Genomic DNA, 22789 nt, shown 5'->3' with positions numbered 1-22789 from the left:
CTTCTTGAAAGTTAATTACAAAATACAGCCTTTCACATAAGTTTATCTTTTCTTAATTTTATTAATCATTATCATCCTATTTCTTATGCTAACTAAATAAATATTATTACTTAATTAAAGTGGTTTATTACTGCAGGCATTACATGCTAACAACATTTATTACACATTATACAAGTATATTATCTCTGATTATCTACTATCTTTCTTCATAATCCGCTGATAGATTGTTACAAAGGGATGTGGACGTCGATCTTCTTCTGGTATTCTACATTGTATTTTATACCACAAAACATGAAGACCGATAAAGGCAGTAGTAATCCCCCACAACTGATAATTCATTTTTATATAATCTTTCTGTTTGCGTTTATGCAAAACAGAAAATATCCAGCTATATCTCTCACATGTATGCTAAACGTGATTTATATTATCTTCCTGAAAAACTTATATATATAAAAGATATCTTTTGCAAATAAGATATATTTCATAATCACTTACAAAATTGTTTATCAATGTGTAATTAATCACAATGTGTTTTAATACTTATAGATTACAATCACGATCTATCGCGCTATAATCGTACATACTTGATCGTACTTTACTTGAATATAATACATAACCTAAATATATTAAGTGTACTTAAAATTGATTGGCTAATCATATTTTATATGCTCTATCAAAACTTTCCATGAATTTCGTTTCGTAGTAATTTGATAATTGTCACTTATCAATTATTAATTATAACACTCTGTAACTGAAAGGTTATGCAGTTGAAATAATTGACAATAGTGTAACTCTCGAATGTCACTAGTCAGCAGCCAATAGTTGCAACCGCAGCAATCGAGTTTTATATGCATTTACTGCCCTGTCTCGTTGGACAGATTATAGAGTATAGGGAATTTTAACGCGCCATCTCCGATGCAAAAGCGAAGCCAAAGCATCGTTCCACGTCCTCCAATTTTTCCAATTCTTACAAAAATTAATTAACTACATAACTATGTATACAGTTAGAAAAAGAAAACAGGTTAAACTTTATTTTAATGAAAATTAAATGATTGGCTTTTTGTTTTGTTGCTATTTAATAATTTTCAATGCGTAAAATTTGAAAATGCAAGTCTTAGTTGTAGAAATCCAGCGGTTCAGAAGTTACGCATAATGTAAATGAACTTTGTTAAAAATTGACATATTAACGTAGCCTGTCACATACGTACACTTGTTACAGCCAGCGGCTCCACTCATTGGACGAATCTTGAATAGAAAGCAACATGACGTCAAAGTAAACTGTTAAATACGTTAAAAATGCTCAACTTTATATACGCATGACTTTTGAATCGTTGGATTCCTAAAGTTAGAAATTGCATTTTCAGATTCTACGCATTGAAAACTATTAAATAGCAATAGTTTTATTCCCATTAAGACGAAGTTCAGCCAGAAAATATTTTGTAAGCGGAAATTTTAGATGGTTTTAGGATAGCATAAATCACATATACATATATATATATATTTGCTTTCAGCAAAAAGCGGGAAATTGTTGCGATGATATTTAATATTCTTTAGACTTTAGATTGATTAGATGAAAGTAATAGTGTTATATGAAAGCTTAATGTTTATTTTATATTTTTATTTCTTGTTAATTTTATGATATTATCAATATTTCGAATCTGAAAAAGATATTTTCCGTAAGATATAATGTATATAAATGTGATATAAGCATCTGTAATTATGCCTGGTGAAAAATTAATAAATGCGGTACGAAGTACCTTTTCGTTATACGGACTTGTACTTTCAAGGTATATAAATTTCTAATGTATTACATATAATATTATGTAAGTATACCAAATCTTAATTTTATTTCTTAATTTTTACGAATAAAATTTGTTGTTGTTTAGGAAACTTAGCGTTTCACTTGCTAAGGAACTTCTAAATGTAGAAGAAAATGAACGTGAAATGTGGCTGATGCAAGTAATAGAGCAAGTTTTAGCTCAAAATTTAAATGATACACAGATAACCGTTGAAAATTTGAAGCTAGCGATAGAAGAATGTATAAAACCAAATGCGTTAAAGGATACAGAAACAGTACTAAATGTTATAGATGTATTTGATATACCTAGAATCAAATATGAGTTGTCTGAGAACAAATTTGTTTTGGAAACTGTAACACCAAATTTGATTGCCGAAGCGCAATATAAATCCATACTTTTTAAAGATAGATTTGAGTTGCTTTGGTACAGAACTATGAGACACGAATTATTTACTCCTCCAATGCCTGGTGAAAGAAAAAATGATTGGATCGAATTAGTACCAATTGAACATCTGTTGAGTGGAAGTAAAGAAGGAAATGTTTATGTTATGGGTCTTCTCTCTCAATTAGTAGAGGGTCAATATTATTTGGAAGACACAGGAGGTACAATAAAAGTTGATTTACAAAAAGCAATATCCTTTTGAAGCTTCACATTTATATAATCATTTATGTAAACATAGATATTTATGAATGTTTCGGTATGCTAAATCAATTATCTGTTAATCGCACTTTCCTTAATATTTGTATACAGATTTCAGGATGGTTTGATCATGGAATGCTCTATAGTAATAGCTAATGGAGATTTCAAGGACGGTATTTTACACGTGAAAAATTTAGGTTTTCCACCGGCAGAATCATCTAGTAATGCACGCGTAGATTTCGGCAATGCTAATACATTTGGTGGTTTGAGCAAGTTTTCTTTGAAACTTTCTGAAAAACTAAAAACTTATGAAGAGAGTAACAAAGATGGAATGATTGTTTTTGTATCCGAAATGTGGTTGGATGATAAAACTGTTTTAAGCAAATTTAAAATTATGTTGGAAGGATATTCTGAATATCCACCTATAGCTTTTGTATTATGTGGACATTTTTTAAGTTTTCCTGCAAAACCGTCAAGCAGGCAAAAATTAATAGAGGGATTAAAAAATCTTGCTGATATAATAATACAATATCCAGATATAAACCAAACTTCCAAATTTATTTTTGTACCTGCAACAGATGATATTGGATCACCAAAAATTTTGCCAAAATTGCCACTGCCCAAAAATCTTACAGAAGATTTTAGAAAAAATATACCTGGAGCAATATTTGCTACTAATCCATGTAGAATTCAGTATTGTACGAAAGAAATTGTGGTACTAAGGGGAGATATTTTAACGAAAATGTGTCGGAATACTCTTTACTTTCCATTTCATGGCAATATCCACGATCATGTAAGCTTTATCATGTTACTGATTGTTTATGTATGTTGTATAGAAATGTGTAACTTCATTTTTGATAAATGTTTCAGTATGCAAAATCAATTATCTCTCAATCTCATTTGACTCCTTTGAGTCTTCCGATGTTACCTATATATTGGAAATACAACCATGCATTACAAATATATCCTACTCCGGATCTCATTGTAACTGCAGACGGATTTGAAGCATATGAAACTACCTATTCTAATTGTCATATAATCAATCCAGGATCATTTTCAAAAAACGACCATTCCTTCAAAGTATACGTCCCAGCGCTAAATTTAGTTGAACATTGTGCTATTCCCAAAGATATGGATGGTGTTTAACAACAAATTATTATTGACGTTTGAAAATAAATAAAGTATTAACAAGTAAAATATTTTTGTAAATTCAATAATAATAGTAATTTACTGTACCTTCTAACCTTCTATGAACAATTGCATGCCAATTTCATACATTATATATTCTCACATCACAGCTCTCATAAGTGTCAAGTTTGGTTATTGAAAATAATTGAATTTTTATTAAATAATTTAATTATAATTAAAAATAATTTAATTTTATTCGTTGAGAATACTGGACAACTTCTTGGTCCATGTTGTTTAGCAATGCAACGAAATAATATTGAAGAATAACTTAGTGACTCTTATGATCGAATATGTTTAATATTATCAACGTAATACACCTGAGGCAAATTTAACACTGTCCTCACTTCTCTTCAGACTGCCTAACAAATTTGTATATCAGACTTTCTATCTGGGACACAGGAAATACGCGTTTATTTAATTATTTTTCTTATCGATTTATATAAATAGATACATACAATATTAAACACATGTGTTTCTACCTCTTCGCAATGTACATAACAATATTACAGGTACAAACTGGGCCGCGGTATATCTCAATTCACTGCTCTGGAAGCATAAGTCAATTACTGGCCGTTTAATTAAACATTATAAGGATCATAACTTTGTAAAACAACGTATAACATATGAGATGCAATAATAAAACGCGATAGTATGATCTGCAAATATTACAATTTCGTATTAATAACGAGCTGAACTGCTATCAACAATACCAGCTGTACAGAAGTTAAAGGGAACATACGTAAGTTATGTAAATATAATAATTAAGACACAATTTCTGTTTAGCAAATTTTACGATATATATATATACATATATATAGAAGAATGTATAAAACCCAATGCGTTAAAGGATACATATACGTATATATATATATATATCGCAAGTACATATATATATATATATATGTATGTATGTATGTATGTATGTATGTATGTATGTATGTATGTGTATGTAGAAACATTAATTTTTATTATTTGAATTGATTTCTTTCTCTAGCAGAAACTTCCACTCTTATCCTACGCACACACACATACACACACACACACACACGTTTTCTCGTTCTCTCTGTACATTATATAATTTTAGCAACCGTATACGGATTACGAATGCTGCAAAAATCTGCGTTTAGTGCTCCAAATATTTGAAGCTAAGTATCGTATCGATATAACGTACTTTCAATCGTGGCAAGCGAATGTTAAACTTTTATTACATCTAAAACGTTCGATTAAGGTATGAGCATTAGTGTTAGAAAAAACAAAGATTAATAATTAATATGTATAATTACGAACTCTCAGGACTACGCTCACATACTTATCGAAATATATTACATTGCCGCTATATAAAAAAAGAAGAACACGCTTATATCTATTGCACGTCCTTAAATTTTTATATACTCCGATGTCAGCATCTCCTACACTCTCAACTATATCATAATACAGAATAATACATAATAGTTTATATACCAGTGCTTTCTTCGTGTAACTATGTACAGATGCATAGTAAGTTCAACTAGTAGAGTTACAATTTCAGTCGACGGACGGTGTAACGGCCCTTCAGACTCCATGTCTCACGAACTCTCTTTCTTCGCGTGCAATTCTCCTAAAAAAATCAATAGTTAATAGTCAAATATGTACATATATCATTTCAAATTTGAATAACATATTGGTTGCTTGTAAAGTTTTATCTAATTTTGATTGTCTCTTCATTCAAAATCTTTATCTTTTCTTAATTAGGAATGTTTAATTATTTTGTTTTTAGTACCATTAATACATTTTATTTAATTATTTTGAACAATAAAAAATCTGTTATTAATTGAAACACGAGCTTTTTAAAACTGACAATGAATGCTTTTGTTATAACTGATACATACATATATTGTGTACCTACTTTCTCTTTGATATCTACGGCAAGCTTGATTCCTTTCTTCCGCGTCGAAGTACCATAGAGTGATTGCATATCTGGTTTTGTAAGCTGGCTGAACCTCGTGCGGATTTCTCCTATCAGACCAGAAGAACAATATTCTGTCGAAGAGAGGTTCAATATCCGCCACTTGATCACGCCAGCCTTCTGGGAATATCCTCAAGAGGCCGCCGTTTTCCTGTTGATGCAGAAATAATACAATTTATTATTATATAGTATTATAAGATGAGAAATAATTTGAAATAGAAATTTACAATAAATTTGTCGAGATTATTATTATATATATATATATAAGAGAGAGAGAGAGAGAGAGAGAGAGAGAGAGAGAGAATTATTCATTTATTAGATTGTAGCATGTCTAAACAATTGTCTGAAAAATATTTATAAATCCTTACAAGATGATAGCAAAAACTGCGAATACCGAATTATGTTCTTGGTGCAGCAATTTTTTTATATTTTAAACGTTTTTGTTACAATTTCTCCCATCAAAATTGTGGGCATATGCAAGAGTACCACAATAAATAAACAGAATAAAAGATGTACCAAAACAAACTGCAAAAGTTTAATATTAAAAAACAAAGAAAACATAATATTGATATTAAAAGAATTTATAAAATAAGATATAAAAAAAGTTATTAATTTCTCGAAAACAAAGGATCGTGCACTCGAAATCTTTCGGAGCTGTTTTACCTAAAACAGCGTAAAGCATCAAATACACGTACATACAGCTAATTCATTCGAGATTTCGCAGTCTTGCAATTTCCGTGTGAGATGTTTTTTTGTTTAATACAATTTAATACAGAAGATGTTCATTCTTTAATACATTATTGATGATAATTTATTACCAATCACGCTCATTAAGTATTAATGAGCCACGATATTATTTGTCCCAATATAATATTTCAATGAAAAATAGAAAAAAAATTAATGATTAAATTTGCAGATGTGAAGATAAAATAATAGCGAAAGTTTAAATAAAATAAACACAAATTCAAGAACACACATACTTTTACTATTGACAATTATATAAAGATTACTCTTTATATATTTATTCTATGTTTATAGGCAGAATTCGCTGTAGTGATATCGACAGTTTTTTTTTGCAAATATCTCGGAAAGTGGTATCGAGCAGCTGCTTCATGTATAGAAAAAGGTTTCTCAGTATCAGGACCTCGACAATATAATTCAAAAATCATCAAAATCGGTGATGGGGGTAAACTTCTAAATCAATTACTCCAATTTTTTTTTTTTTTTCTTTACTTTGTTGATTGATTACAATATGAATTTTCTTAAAAATTAGCTACTTCAATAAAGAAAACCCTTTTGGGGTTTTTTTTTTTTTAAGTTCGTTAACTTTTTAATTGTTTCGTTAAAGTAAAATTTGAACGCATTTAGAGATACAAGAGTTCCAGGCTCAAAGCTTGTTCGGAAAGAGGTCAATATAAACATGAGGATTTTACATAAATTCATCAAGTTTCTCTTTAGTGATGCCCTTGTTCGAAAGAGATGTATGTATTCATTCACGGTTAAAGGTAACAGGAACAGGCACACGTTGTGAGATGAGACATTCTACAAACGGTGCTTTTATATTTTTCAAGACAGCGTATGCTTGACAGCCCCTATTTTCCGTGTAGGTCAACGTAAACATTGCTCAATACGAGATTCTCGTGCATGTGCGAGACGGAAGCGTTACATGGGACAACTCACGTAGGCCCTGGATGCCCTTCGTGCTCTATTCAACTCTATCGCCTATCCTTTCTCAGAGTGTCCTCACTTTTAAAATTCAAACAGGCATGGTCGCACGTGCAGGGTGAAGTAACAAAGAAAGTACATGTAAGAACGAGTGCCCAGTGCATCATCATGCTGCTATTGTTATAATTTATTGTAAATTACTATACGATTCCGATTATTATATGATCATTACAATTTATTATAATACAAGAATAGAAATATATACATACATTAATATATAAACAGATCGTTATTTTTTGTACAATTTGTAATTTGTTACCTTTTTAAAACCACTTCTGATTTGGACTTGACGAATTTAACCCTCTCACAAGTGTATCATTCAAATATAATATAAATTACAATATCCTGTATATATTGTACATATATTACACCATGCGTAATATTATTATTAATATTTATTTCTTGTAAAAAGTTGGAAGTATGTACATATCTCTTATATGTAATACCAGAAATGCAATGTATCGGCGATAAAAAAAAGATTGCTAATTATTTTCTATAGTGTTCATTTTGTGTTATCTTATTACACCTATCAAAAAGTTAAACGAAGCAGAACATTTACTCGAACGTGAGGGGGTTAGATAGCCTATACAGAAAATCACTAAATTTTTTCAATCAAATAATGTGAATTTTCAGGTAAGCGGATTCAACTAGAGTTGAGTCAATCAGACATCTATTCTAATACGATACTGTTGCATTTCTTGAATATACATACATCTCTAGAACTTCTATTTTAATGTGAATAAATTATAATAGAAATTTGTATTTTGAATTGACTTTGTAAAGTTGCGATTTCCTATCCACTTACTATTTGTAACCAAACGAAAATAGATGTTTTCGAAAGACTACGTATTTCACAAAATCAATCAGAAGTAAAGGAAAATCTCATGAAACATCACTCAAAGGGGCGACCCTGAAATCCATACCTCACAGGAAATTAGTTTTCAGAAGGCACACATCATTATTGTAATGGCTACTTTGGACTATAAAATTGTTCATGCATTATTTTAGAATTTAAAAAAGGCAAGAATAGAACAAAAATTAAAAATCTTAATAAAAATCAGTTGGCAATGTAACATAAAATTGTGTTTACGAATTACAGATTACAACTTACTGATGAGTTATAAAAGAAGATGGAGAAACTTGATAGAATTTAGAAATATATCTTATCTGTATTTAATTATATTTTTATTAGAAATATATTATGAACATTAAGAAATTGGTAATCAAATCAAGCGCAAATAACTATCTTATCTCTTGAAGCTATAGTATAATGATAAAAATGACTAAATATGTATTTCGGTACTAAACTTTCATTTAAGTGATATAAATTTCTTTGCGTATTTATTCGTGGCGTGTACATAGATCTTACCTTGATATCCCAATCTCGGTTAAGATAGTATATAGCTGTGATACATCTTCCATCTCGATTGGGGTTATCCACATGTTTCACGTAATGCGAACCGTGACCAGGATAACAAGCCACCATCGCCTGAAAAATAATCATCATCGCATCATCTTAATCGAAAAAACGAAACAGTTCTTGCAAAACTGGCTTATATGTATTCGCAAACTGACTAATCGTTAGGAATGTAGATCTGAGTATGTCGTGAAATTTGTAATTTGTAACAGCTCGTTGATCTTTTAGACAGAAAGAGATAGGCCCATTCATATATTGACAACCGTTTTAACTTAAACATAAGTCAAATTCAATCAACTACTTATAAGCAGCATTTTTTTTTAAATTAAAATGACGACAAAATGACGAAGATAAGTGATCTCAGAGATGTAATAAACACAAATGTCAGATATCGTAATTAATAATTTTACATTATCAGAAGTTAAATAGGCGCGTAACATATTTATGAAAGACCAATATATTTAAAGTGTCTGTTTCTACCGCATTATAAGCGTGTGTATTTTCCCAAAGTTCTTATATCATTGTTGATTTTAAATAATTTTAGAAAAAATTAATTTACTAGATTTTTATTACAGATTGTAGATCGTAATAGGTAGCGATGCGCCTCGTATTGGCAGTGAAACGCATAGTTGAATTATTTTTAAATATAAAAATAATAACAATTATTAAATTATTGAATTGAATTATCAATTCAAGCGTAATCGATATTAAAAGTCTAGTTTTCTACTCAATTCGCCATTTTGTTTTAGTCCTACATATGTATATTCAGAAAATTATTCAATTAGTAATCGATAAAATTTAAAAATGATATAATTTTGCTTATGTTTATATATTGGGTGCCAAGTTATATGTATACACATAACCATCGGAACGTGTTTTTATATTATACTTGAAGAATTTTAATCAATCGATTAAATGGACATCAGTGACAACGTCTACCAACAAATATCATCGAAGTGAAATTATAATATCTCTCTATATAACTATAATATCTCTAATCAGCTTTTATACTTACTTTTCGCGAAAATAATGTATGTTTCAGTTGGATTTTTTTATTAGCGGAAACTTAAAAACCATTTTCCGACAGTATATATCGATTCTTTGACAATTCTTAACGAACTGGAAATTATTTTCACGGAAATTCGATTACTCGTTAAAAAAGTTTTTCATGACTTTTAAAATTGTTACAGATTATACTTCTCAATGTACATTGATAATTTTTATTATTGTTATGATTTGTTATTTAATAAGAAATATTATTAAGTTAACACATATATCGCCAAATTTTATTATCTAATCAAATATAGTTGAATAAATTAGTGTAAAGTTATAAAAATTAATTAACATAGAACGATTATCAACGATAATTAATTATTATTACATACGGCGAGTTTAAAACATTTAAACGATGATTGTATTTGCTTCTGTTTTCCAAAAATATAACTATGTATATAACCGAAAATTTATGGCGTGTATGCACCTGAATGAATAGTACCTAGAATGCTATATGCGGCAAGCCATAGCGAATGAAACCTCGAGCAGGTCTTCAGCTTCTCGTGAGGTGCATCACGTAATGGAAGGCAGCAGTACCTTTTCTATTCCAATCCCTTTGTTTTCAATGACAGAGTTACGTGAGGTTACAACGACACGTCATTTTCAACACTTATACGTCACGTTGTCACTTTGTTCTTTATATTAGTGAAAGCTTATAAATAAGTAGAAATTTCTGGTAAATCCTACAGTACTTTATTTGAGTCCTTTTTGTGCCAGCTTTGATTTATTTATCAGTTTTCAAATTACTTTTGTATTATATTTTGGTTTCGTGAGAAATTCTGGAAACGAGTGTTGACAACATGTATGTAGGGTATATGTATTTACCAAACTCTTATGATTTCATATTTTATAGCGATTTAAGTTTTTTGAATGAACAGAGACTGAAAACGCACAAAACTTTAGTATAGGATATCCATAGGATTGGTAGGATTACTAGAAGAATGACACCACTGAGAAAAGTAAATTTTTCAAGAAATCAATTCTACAATTTTTTTTTTTTTTTTTTTTTTTAGAGAAGACTGTTAATTACTCGACTATTAGCAAAGAGAAAAATATTTTTGTTTTTTCTACAACTTTGGTAATCTTTGGGCTTTGAAAGCCTCAAATAAAATATTGTTTGTATGTATTCCGTATTATTAGAAGAAGTAATTTTACTGGATAATTATTACATTTCTTAGTAAATAGGTCATTTTTAGCGTTAATTTTTGCAAACATTTCGAAATTTATGATTCTATGAGACACGTAAGTTTCCTATACAGTAAATACAGAAGTAAATACAGAACATCTCACAACTCTGATGAGAAATTTTTATCACTAAATAAAGAATTCTGAATAAACATTAAATGACTAATCATCATCATCATCATCATCACAAAAGTACAATAACATCAAATAATTAACAAGAATTAACAGACTATTTATATCTCTTATTATCCTTATATTAATTTATACTCACTACAGTTACAATCAAGGCTAGATATAATGGAATGAGTAATTTGAAAAAGGAAACAAGGGATCTTGAATCCTAGTCCCACTTACAAAAAAAGGAAAAATCAAAAGATGTTTTAAAAGTTCGTGTAAATAGTAAACTGTTGAATACGCAATGAAGTGAATAATCTGAATAATTACTCAACGGAATAGCATAAGATAATAGACCTAGTATCAAGTCAAAATAAAATGGTAAATCGTATGACTCACAAGTCGAATGCGATATTACCTATTACTCTCTCTCTCTCTCTCTCTCTCTCTCTCTCACTATGCAAATTCATATCTAATGAGGATCTAGCTAATATCTTTGCAACACGTGTACTCAAAGTACCTATAGTTTGGCGTGTAATCCTTTATAGAAGAAAATATACGCTATTTGCACAGAAAATGATAGTTCTCGAAAATAAACGTTAGCAGTATAGTATATCAGAAAATAGAGTTTGTTGCAATTAATTAAATATTTAATTAGAGTTACCATATTAACTTTTAGTATATCTTTATTAGCTCTTTCGATGAAATTATTACTCATCATATAAAGTATATGTAAATAAAAAAATCGAAAGCCTCTCATTCCAAGATTTGATGCTTGTCTCCTGTTAACATCATATTTCGACACTGGGATAGTTGTTTAAAAAACTATATTTTGGAACTTGAAAAATTTTAAATCTGATATCACCAAAAACGTTTATTCTTCAGATGTCCCTTCGCAAAATTCTATTTTTTTTTCCCCCCCCTAAGAAGGGAAGTAATTGAAAATGTGAAATTTCACAAGTGTATGCTAAATCCCAAAAGAGGGTGAAACAATAGATCTCAGAATTACGTTACTCAATGCCATATCCCACTAACTACTCCTGTGCTGTAACGTAAGATTTACTTATCATTTCTTTAATTGATATTTATTAATTAATAATTCATAAGAATATGAATTTATATAAATATCCATAACCTAGTAATCCTATTTATATCTACACAAATGAAACAATCAATGAAACGATCTTAGAGTTACAAGAGAAGATGTTTATGGAGTATTTTAAAGGTTTCAGTAAACGTAAAGTAAATGTTGGTCTAGCTAGACGTATCAATGAAACGTTAAATAGCAGAGCAGTCAAAGGTCCCTGACAATGAGTGCGCACATGTGCTCGAGAAGGGCTGAGATAGTCGGTTACACAGTTTCTTCAGAGGTAGGGCGTATGTACATACAAATACTGATCACAATTTAGCCTTGACCTAAATAGACCACTAGCCTCGATGCCCTTGGCGCTACATTCGGCGGCGTGTATATTATCACGTAATCCACGAAATATGTGTCATACATGATCGCTTTTTATGTTTACGTTTTGAAATCAGAAACGCCAATGTATAAGGATGCGTCATTGTCATCCGCGTAAGAAATCCATGGGATGTGTCTTTGTCGTTACCAATTCTCAAAATCGAGAGATGTATAGTATGTTTTTCTTATTTAACGTTTAATGTCGCTTCAACTGCAAAATGACAAAGGTGTGCGAGAATTTGACGAATCAGCATATAATATATATTATATTATATTATATTAGAAGGTTGATTAATTTACTCTCTTTTATGAGATTTCAAGAGATCATAAACTTTTTCTCAGAAGTAAATATTATTCGCTACTGTTAATTCAATATCGTGGTAAAAACTTGCTTTTGAATTCTATAGTTGCATTTAATCAAATAAATTCGTTAAACAAACGACGTGAATCTTACTCCGACAATTGGTCACGAATAGTAAACGAAAAAGAAAAAAAGAAAAAAAGAAAGAAAGAAAGAAAGAGAGAGAGAGAGAGAGAGAGAGAGAGAGAAATAGTAAAATAGAACCATTTACAAACTTTCATATTATGTATAACAATGAGTTTTCTTAAAAGCACTTTGACTTCTTCAAAGGTCTCTACCGAATTACCGAAAAACGCGCATTCTAATTCATAGTGAACACATTCTAATTCGATACGCGTCCTCTAATATTGATCCAGAATGGCAAATACCCTTCACCGGTGCCAAGTTATAAACGATACAAACGAAAAAGCTATTCGATAACAAAGAACAACTTCCAGACACGTATACATACGGTTCAATCGGAAATATTTTTTCTTCAAAACGATCGCATTTTACCACGTTCAATATTGATATCCATATCGATAGTATTGAATAACTATTGTGCACCATCGAATCACCTTGAGAGGCGAACAATTGATACTGAGCTCGTCGCCGTGCACATCGTTTTGTTTTAAACGTTAGAGACAGCAGAAAAACATTCGTGTAATCGGTTAACTATTATCTTTCTTAATTTCCGTCGCGCCATTCGACGACAGAAATTGCTCGAGCATATTAAATACGAGACATTCTTTTCTAACATGAATCATAATCGTATAAATTGACTTAAATTGACAATAACCTGCGATTATGCGATTTACAAGACGTATACAGTATTAAAGAGCGCGTACACCTTGTTTGAAATCTTTTTTCCTCTCGTTCCTCCCAGTGACCTCGTTATCTGTAGACTGATACGATATATTATAGATAGACTGCAACATCGAGACAAAACGATGTCGATATCGTACACTTTACGTGCAGCTCGTCACGTTCCTTAGATAAGTAACGCAACCTGCCAAAAGTACGCCATCGCGATAATAACGTGAGAATCGTTGCGATAGATTGCGAACAGTAGCGTCAAAAATATGTGAATTCTTGACGTGAATAGAGTCGTCTGATATGAATGCTGCGCACAGTGAAATTCGTTTTATCGTGTTTATTAAACCGAAAGTCAAACGTCTGTGTGCGATCTTTGTCCCTTTGTTTGGTACAAATTTGAAGAGGGACTCAGAAGATGGTACATACTTTTGAATAAGAAAGAGAAAAATAGAGAGGAGGGCAGAAAATGATATATACTTTCGTGTGGCTGTTTGTGGAAGAATCTGTCAAATTTCAATTAATCCTGCATAATCTGTGCAGCATCTCGACATTTTATTCTAAATGGTCTATGATTAGTAAGTTACAGCTTAAATAAATGCATAATTTAGATAGGTATATTTTCACATTTTTGTAACTATACATCTGTGACTATACATTTTACTATTTTTGAATATAAGAAGTGGAAAAAATCGAATCAGATATAATGTACAACATAGCATAACGTTTGACCGTAAAGAGTTGAAAAATCTGTTTTCTCCTTGAACTTTTAAATATTTCTTCGTATTTTTTTTATGAACGTTTAATTTCTTTTTGAACGTTCCGTATGGATAAAACGTAAAATAAACATCGGTGAATTTTCCTAGGTTCAAGGTTTAAGATTTAAGATTTAAGTCGTTTACTCAAGTGCGATCCTATTGTTAAATTAAAAAAACTACCTGTATAGATAAATTAATAAATAATAATAATATCTATGGGTGATTTTTTCGGGACGTTTTCGAAATTTTTCTACGTTTCGAATGTTGATTGTATGTTGAAATGTTTTACTATTCCTGCTGTTAGACTTTAGCTCATTAATCTTTCTTCGTTTGTGTTTCATGTCCGTTGTTTTCGTAACAAAAGTTTAATATCTAATAGAGGAAAAGGTAATAAAAAAATTGTTTTGCATGTTTGATGGATAATTATATGTGCCATTTGTTTTGTAATTTATGATTGATGATCGTACTCGCGACTGAACGATTTTAACGAAACATCGAATTGTTATCAGAATTGCAACCACTCAGCCATTTACGCGCAATGCAATATGCAATATCAATTACATTCAAATATTTTTAATAAATCTCGTAATATTTTCTTCAATAAGAACAATTTATAGCGAAAAATCCCAATATTTCTCGCTTTGTGTACAAAAGATGTGTACAGAAACATCAAAATAAAAGATATATTTCTGTATATATTCTGCTTAAATATCAAAATTTAAGATAGACAACCACATGCAAACGATTAACAAAATTCTGATAATTCTTACCGTGTATACAAATGATGTACAATTTAGTAAATACACATATTGAAAATATGCATTTATCATATTCTGATTAAATTTCTGAAGTATACCTAAGCATAAGTGTAAAAAACGAAGAAAAGGCCACAGCACAAATTGCGGAAGAATGAATGATCGATCGATGCTTAAATAAATCTGCAGAAATGGTATTATGAATGACGTAGTTTATATTTCTCACAAATTACGTATTGGCTATTGAAAATTCTTTCTTTGACATTCATTTAGTTTTTAACGCAATATTTCTAAAACATATTAAAAATTAAGACTGAGAAATATTTTATAAGATTAACACGAATATCAACCGTCAACTTCTTAAATATCATTTGCTCGAAAATAAGCCGAAGATGAAGGTTATTTTTGAATCACTATTTCTTCACGAATATAAATTCGAAATGCAACGAATATAACATACCGTTTAAAAAATAAATAAGAGTGTCGCATCAACTACGACGTTTACGTTATTCATAGTTCAACTGGTTTAAGTGGACGGTTAACGCTAACACCTTTGTACTATATAATTACTCACTGAATTATATTAAATTTCGAATTTCTAATCATACATGATATGCATGTTTTTATCGCAAAAAATAAATTAATTAGCGAAAAATATACCGATAATTTTGTTAAAGCAACTTTGTGAAAGATATTTTTTAACCACCTTAAATTTCACAGCCGTTTTTAGACATCATGAATATTAATTAAGGCTTTGGACTAGAAGCGACGATTCACTGAAAGTAGCAAAGCCACGTCCTATCCTCTTCTAAATTCGCATTACCTTCGATATACAGCGACTATGCCACAATCGGATTTTTAGAATTTGAACAGCGTCCAAAAATTATTTCAAACCTCATTTCATTCAAACGAATACTCGTTGTAACGTGGCAACCAAATCTTCACAACTATAGTTGCAATGCAACTAATCAGCAACAATCGAGGCAACAAACCGAAAAGGAACGGAAAAACATCCGTATATTATACATTTAAACGAAACAGGTATTACGTTTCAGGGGAAAAACCGCTTTGCTAATGTTATTGCACGTGTTTCATAGAACCGAAAGGAAAACATACGACGTTTGTTACACTTTGAATACGGAAAATATTTCTGGCAGTATGAGTATGAGTCACCGATTAGAATCGTACAATTTTTCTATATTATTGACTATATTCATAATACATTCTGCTTTTATGTAGATACATAATTACATAGACAACTGTAAAAATTCTTTATCAAAGATAACTTTGCAGGCGATACAATGTTTGCCGCGCACGAAGCAACTTAGTGGCGTGAACGTGAACGCGGATTGTAAATTTTTTGTTGTTAGGTTGGCGTAATTGAATTGCTGTTGATTGTTCGACATTGTTCGACATTGTTCGTCGTTGGATCACCCTTCAGGAAAACGTATATGGTATTGACCTATTTTAATCTTAATAAACATATCCTTACATTCTATGTTTTAAACAATCATTTAAGTTTTAAGTAATGCCTCTCCCTACGCTATAGTACCATTTACGTATGGTTGCTGTAAAAGGATTCTTCGTAGGAAAGATTTGGTATACATCGCACATTGAACAAGGAAATATTGTTATCTATGTTCAATTTACTTCGTATTTCTCTCTCTCTCTCTCTCTCTCTCTCTCTCTCCCTGTCTATTGTATATGTATATGCGCTTGTCATAAATTATAAAAATTTCCATGCGCTTCAACATACTGGATTTTACCAGATTATAATATTTCCTGTTGCTACATTGCCATAAAGTTTTCATTTACTACCTTTCCTGGTAATTGAAATAATTCTCTTTCGACGAAACATGTAAAATTTTGTTACATTTTTTTATATGTCTAGTGCAATTTTGGAATGATGAAAATGAAAATATGACAAAGTCAGGAAATGTAAATGTTAAAAATTTCAAAATGATAAACGATGATGGCCAAAAATAAGGAATTTCATAATAATCTGGTAACGAGAAGTGACTTTTATTTTGTATTAATCTAGAAAATATAAGATATGAAAAGATGTTAATATAAAAAAAGGAACAAAGTTTAATTTAGAGAGTGGATTTAAAGAACCATATCGATCATTAAAATTATTAATTAACATTCCTAATAATCTATGGCTGAAACTTGTTGTTGAATAAATATACATTTAAGACCATCGATCTTGGAAAAATCGTCTAAAAGATCCTATGATCGTGTACCACGAAAATGTAACTGAGGAATTTTAAGTCGTTTATTATACATTTGCGTATATTTGTATGTTTTATATTTTTTAAATATTCATATAGTGACGCGAAAATCTCTACTTATCGCGAAACAGATAGTTAAATTTTGAAATGTAAAGGGAATACCGTGAGAGCCGTAAAGCATTGTAACGCGGCTATTATAATTATTAATAACACGGAAGATATGCCATATCGATCAGAAAGTCAACAAACACCGGTAAATACCCTCGTGGAAACGACACGACGCTAGGGAGACGAATGAAATCGTTTTCAGACATGATTGGCACGCTCTCAACTCCGTCTAACTATATGTGCAAATGCATACATAGTTTGTATGTATGTACGTTTGTACCTCGTTGATGTTTTCACCTTCACGAAGGTTAAAGAGCGAGATGCAGCCAGCCGGTTGTAAGGACTTAATCGAAAGTGAACGACCTAACGCGAATATATTGGTCACTATCGATGAAAGAACTATGTATTAAAGAATGCATAATTTAAATATTACCTTAGAAAAAAGAAGCAAAAAAAAAAAAAAAAAAAGAAAACAGGATAATTTGCCATATTTCTTTATATTTAATAATATTTAGTATTTCAATTTCATATAATGGATTTCACATTTATGCAAGATTACTCTTTCTAGCTTATGAGATTTATTTAGTCATGGAATTAATTACCTGTCGAGTCACTTTGTGTACAATAGTCAATTACTCCAAAAATAAAGCATGAGATATAGGATTTTAACTTCTATTAAATATACTTATTTGCCAAAAAAAAAAAAAAAAAGAAAAAATATGCAATGAATATAGATATCTAACATATTGCACGCTGTTTTAAAAATTATTATTTTTATTTTTTATGTTTATTGGTAATTACTAATTAATTTGTAATTATTTTCATAAATGTTCTTCACACATTGTAAAACCGGAGGTTCGCCAAAACCTAATAGGGAAGAGAAAAAGAATAAATGTTCTTTGCATTAGGATGAATTCGCGTTAAATAATGCAATGTTTCAAAATATTGTCAGTAAGTCAGCATTATTTTTAAATATTTGTAAATAAAGTCGTATTGATCCGAAATATCGTTACGCAATGTCGCGTAATTTTAACAATACACAATTATCTAACGACGATAATTCCCCTTAAGATGAAGTACGTAGCTTTCTCATTATGCAGATACGATACTGATAGCACTCTTCTAGTCTAGATAGATAGCAATCTTCTATCTACAACCTAGAATACATAAAAAATGTGATTTTACGTTGAATCAATGAATTTCAATATAATATCATCATTTATCGTCAGTAAGTTAGGATTCAACTTCAACATGAAGAAGTGAATACGTTTTAAAGACACATTTAATTTAATTAGTTTTCTCTTTGTACTTCACTTGACGTGCAAAGGAAAAATTATAATAGTTAGGCGGTAGTTCTCATGTTTATACGATACTTATGAAATCTTCAGTTCCAAATTCTTCGAGTACTATCAGAAAATGCAAAAAAAAAAAAAAAAGAAGAAAAGAAAAAAGAAGTTAAAGAAGAACGGTATCCAGAAACGAAGTTCAACTTAATTAAATGGGAGATTTGGTGCGAGACAGCGAAAGAATTCGAATTGTATTGAATATTTTCTTGCCAACTATAAATGGAAACAGCAACAGAACGGAGCAATATGTTTGGTTTAAAAATATGTATTCGCTTGTTCCTTCGATTTCTGAAGAGACAAAGCTTTGTTTAGTCTAAAAGGAGAATCAATTACGATAGTAAGATTGAAAACTTTTTTTCCAGACTTTTATAATTAGTTGCAACAATTTTAGGATCACGTTCACTTTTCCACTTTTCCTCTTTACCCCTATTCTCTGTCGTTCGTGTTTTATGTATTTTAATACAAATGTATATTTGCATTGCATCACAATAATATTTAATATCAAAAATACATTGAGTTCCATAACACGTACCTTCGAACAATCTTAAGTAATATTACTATATATAGTAATAAGTAATAGTGATAAAATAATTTAAAACTCATACTGATACTCATAACATTATGTAGAATATCTGTACGTTACGGAAAATCAATGAAGAGAAATGAGATCCGCTGTCATATATTGAGAAAACAATGGCAAATATCGTCGATATTCGTGATAATATCTAAGAAGTTATTCAAGAGTATATAAAAAGTTATTCAGCTCGATAAATTTATTTCAAAACGCGTTACAACGTTAATTTATTAAATCAAATAATTTTATAGAAGAAAAAGTGAGTCGAGATAACCTTAAAATCTTTATATCCAACATCACCAATCGCACAAAAATTCAATTCTGTCATTCTGTTTCCTGTATGAAACCAAACAAGCTTCAGATGAACAATTTTGTACTCGTTGTCTGGAAAATAATCAAATGTACACGAACATACGAACCAAATGTAGTATATATCATACGAATAAAGTATTTGCTTGAGAAAACTACACTTCTAAGTCGCAACTGATCATTGATACTATTACTTAGACCGGTCTACATAACACCTCGTATTGTTCCACTCATTCGCCCGCGGTTTAGATTCTGTTTACAGCCTTACGGTAGACAGTATGCGTAATCGAGAAAAACGCATACACATCTTATGCCTACTTTCTGGCATAAGAGACGAAAGAGAGAGTCAGGGAGAAAGACAGGGAGAAAGAGATAACTGCATAATTGTATGAACGAGTCAGCCGTACGGCGTACGTGACCGACTGCACTTCGTGGTTTGCTACTCTCGTTTCGGTTCTCTGTTTAGCGCACGAGCTACCCGAAAGATCGCTGCAATTTCGGCATCCTGACCTTCTCTGCCTACCGTCGCTTCCTCCCTCTCCTTTTTGGCTGCTTACGAAATTAAACCGATGCTTCAAGGGACGCAAAAGATTTGCTTTTTCACTGATATGATACATAGAATGAACGCGCGTCCTGCCCCCTACCCCCTCCCCGCCTCTCCCGCCCCCGTTACCGATATCGTTCATCAGACTTTTATAGCAAATCAGAAAACGTGGCATGGCATGCATCTCAGTGATTAATTCGATTGTTACGGCTATCGTGCAAAACAACAGAGCATTTCTTCTGGCCAGTGTTACTAATATTTCCGCATTTGCATTGTTTTCACGATATTCAAGAAACTACTTTTCCATTGTCTTGTATAATTCTAATTCTCCGTAATGATATACATACATAGATTGGAATTTGGTCTGGTAGTTACTTAAAATTAATAACATTTTCGATCTACTGTTATCTAACAATTTAAATATGTAAATATTGTAACAAATTTAATTTCTTAAATGCTATTTTTTACACGTATAAGTAATATTGTACAATTTTTATGATAATAAATAAAATATATAACTGCTTAACAAAAACCATAAATTATAACAATTATGTAGAAGATTACAATATTGGAATATAAAACACGAGCAGTTTTTATAAACGTATTAAACTACCAAAATATTCAATTGTTGAGAATATATGTTTGCGACTGTGTATTGTATTCAGAAAAAAGAAAACAGTTTTATTGCCAAAGTTTATTTCAAATTGTAATAGCTATTCAATTATGCGTTCGATGAATTAATATTTTACGCATAATCAAGCATTAAACAAATTTATCATATTATATATGAGTAAAAGAAAAATTTTCCTTACAATAACATTTTCAATGCTTCTGAAATTGATTTAGAAATAAAAAGGAATTAATAATTAAAAATAATAAGCATTAATATATCAATTAATGGAGTATTAATACATATCTTATTAATTATTCATTAATACATATTTTGAAATGCTTACTCATGATTCAAATAGTATAAATATAAACTTTGACAAAGTAAGGATATTCAACACAGGGCATAAATTAAAGATTGAAATAAATATAAGGCTAATGTATACTTTTGTCATATGTAATGATAACAAAACTATATGATGTATAAAATGTGGGACTATTTTCATGCTTACCTTCGTTCTTCCATTAATCGTGTAGTCTCCCATTTTCCCATTGTTGCACATTTTATTTGCCCTCATAATGACAGCATCAACTTGAGATATGAGCATCCCAATGTTTTGACATTGTTTTTCTTTTCCGTCAAGCCACGTTATTTGATCACCACGAATTGTCTTTAAGTCATTTGCACCTGCTTTATTAGAAACCAATTGTCCATCCTTAAATAACCCAGCACTGTACATATTTAAAACTTCGTTTAACACTGCAAGACCTTTTTCGGTTCCTAGAAAATTGTCTACCACACACATACCATATTCATCCATGTCTCTAATCACATTTCTGCTTATATCATCTATTAATTCTTCAAGATTATTTTTATTTTTATGGAGGAAAGGTGGTAATAGTTCTTCTTCACGAGTTAAACGAACCTCTGGAAAGTTCTTCATACTGTTATGATGTTGTGTAGGCATATCTAATTCATGGTCCTGTAGGTTATCTAGGATTCTTGAGCCTTCTAGAGCAGGATTCAACAATTCTGTTCTGGCACCTAAGATCGTGTCTTCAGAACTTCCTTCATATGTTATGGGAGAAGTCCATCCATCCACTCTGTTAGTGCAGGTACCTTTTGTCTTAGTGTTATTGGATTTCCTCTTGGAATTTCGACTATCCTTATGATTTGATTGTCCTTTTACCCTTTCTATCTGTTTGTTGGTTCCTGTAAACAACAAAATCATGCAACAATTATTAATTAAAATGAAATGAAACAAAGAAGTTGTATTTATTTTACAAAAAATCATACATATTTTATGGCATATAATACATTATTAGCTAGTAAAAGATTACACAACTCTACAATTCTAACGTGAAATAGTTTTATAAAAAGGCACGTGGGAACAAGATCAAGTTTCACGTACCGCCAAGATGTTTCCCGTTATTATGCACTTCTGGAGCAGCGTTCGAACCTCGCGTTCTTTCTAACACCGACTTCTCGCTTAGGTTAGAAACCACTGGTGTAGTTAAATTCTGGCAGTTTCTTAAGGAGAATTCCTTTTTAGCGGATTTCAAAGTGGAATTTTGACTAGTAGCCGAAACGGTATTTGATACGATCGATTCCACAGAATGAGTCGCACAAAATTCTTTGTGACGTTTCCAATCCTGCCTCTGGTGTTCTTTGGTGCAATAAAATACGGCCTTGCACCGTGAACACCTTAGCAGCTTGTCAGTTCTGTTACAGATAACACAGCCTACCGTTGTACCAATTTGAACATCACCGCCGGGTGTCTGCGCACGACTGACTATCGGTCCGGACATGTTTCGTCGTTTATTTAGCGGCCACGAGTGCCGACGACATTTCTACAACGAGGAAAGTCACACACGCAC

The 22789-nt window shown here is 30.9% G+C and overlaps 2 protein-coding genes and 1 long non-coding RNA gene across 3 annotated transcripts; 1 reads left to right on the top strand and 2 right to left on the bottom strand.

Moving 5' to 3' along the window:
- Positions 1–106: 106 nt before the first annotated feature.
- On the bottom strand, positions 107–792 carry LOC122567985. The gene is made up of 2 exons (XR_006316938.1): positions 496–792; positions 107–432 (listed from the first exon to the last, which is right to left on the bottom strand). It is a non-coding gene; the product is annotated as an uncharacterized LOC122567985 (long non-coding RNA).
- Positions 793–981: 189 nt separating this feature from the next.
- On the top strand, positions 982–3635 carry LOC122567981 (DNA polymerase epsilon subunit 2). Its single transcript, XM_043727209.1, has 6 exons — positions 982–1273; positions 1365–1439; positions 1512–1787; positions 1887–2430; positions 2548–3231; positions 3309–3635. Exons 3-6 carry the CDS (start codon positions 1720–1722, stop codon positions 3582–3584), a joined length of 1572 nt encoding a protein of 523 aa, XP_043583144.1. The 5' UTR covers positions 982–1273; positions 1365–1439; positions 1512–1719; the 3' UTR covers positions 3585–3635.
- Positions 3636–4039: 404 nt separating this feature from the next.
- Positions 4040–22727, bottom strand: LOC122567982 (egl nine homolog 1). Its single transcript, XM_043727210.1, has 5 exons — positions 22324–22727; positions 21424–22124; positions 8666–8785; positions 5512–5722; positions 4040–5223 (listed from the first exon to the last, which is right to left on the bottom strand). Exons 1-5 carry the CDS (start codon positions 22718–22720, stop codon positions 5192–5194), a joined length of 1461 nt encoding a protein of 486 aa, XP_043583145.1. The 5' UTR covers positions 22721–22727; the 3' UTR covers positions 4040–5191.
- Positions 22728–22789: the final 62 nt, after the last annotated feature.

Source organism: Bombus pyrosoma, linkage group LG5, assembly GCF_014825855.1.
Source record: "Bombus pyrosoma isolate SC7728 linkage group LG5, ASM1482585v1, whole genome shotgun sequence".
NCBI classification, from domain to species: Eukaryota; Metazoa; Arthropoda; class Insecta; order Hymenoptera; family Apidae; genus Bombus; species Bombus pyrosoma.
The sequence above is the reverse complement of the archived record's forward strand: the minus strand, read 5'-3'. Positions and strand labels throughout refer to the sequence as shown.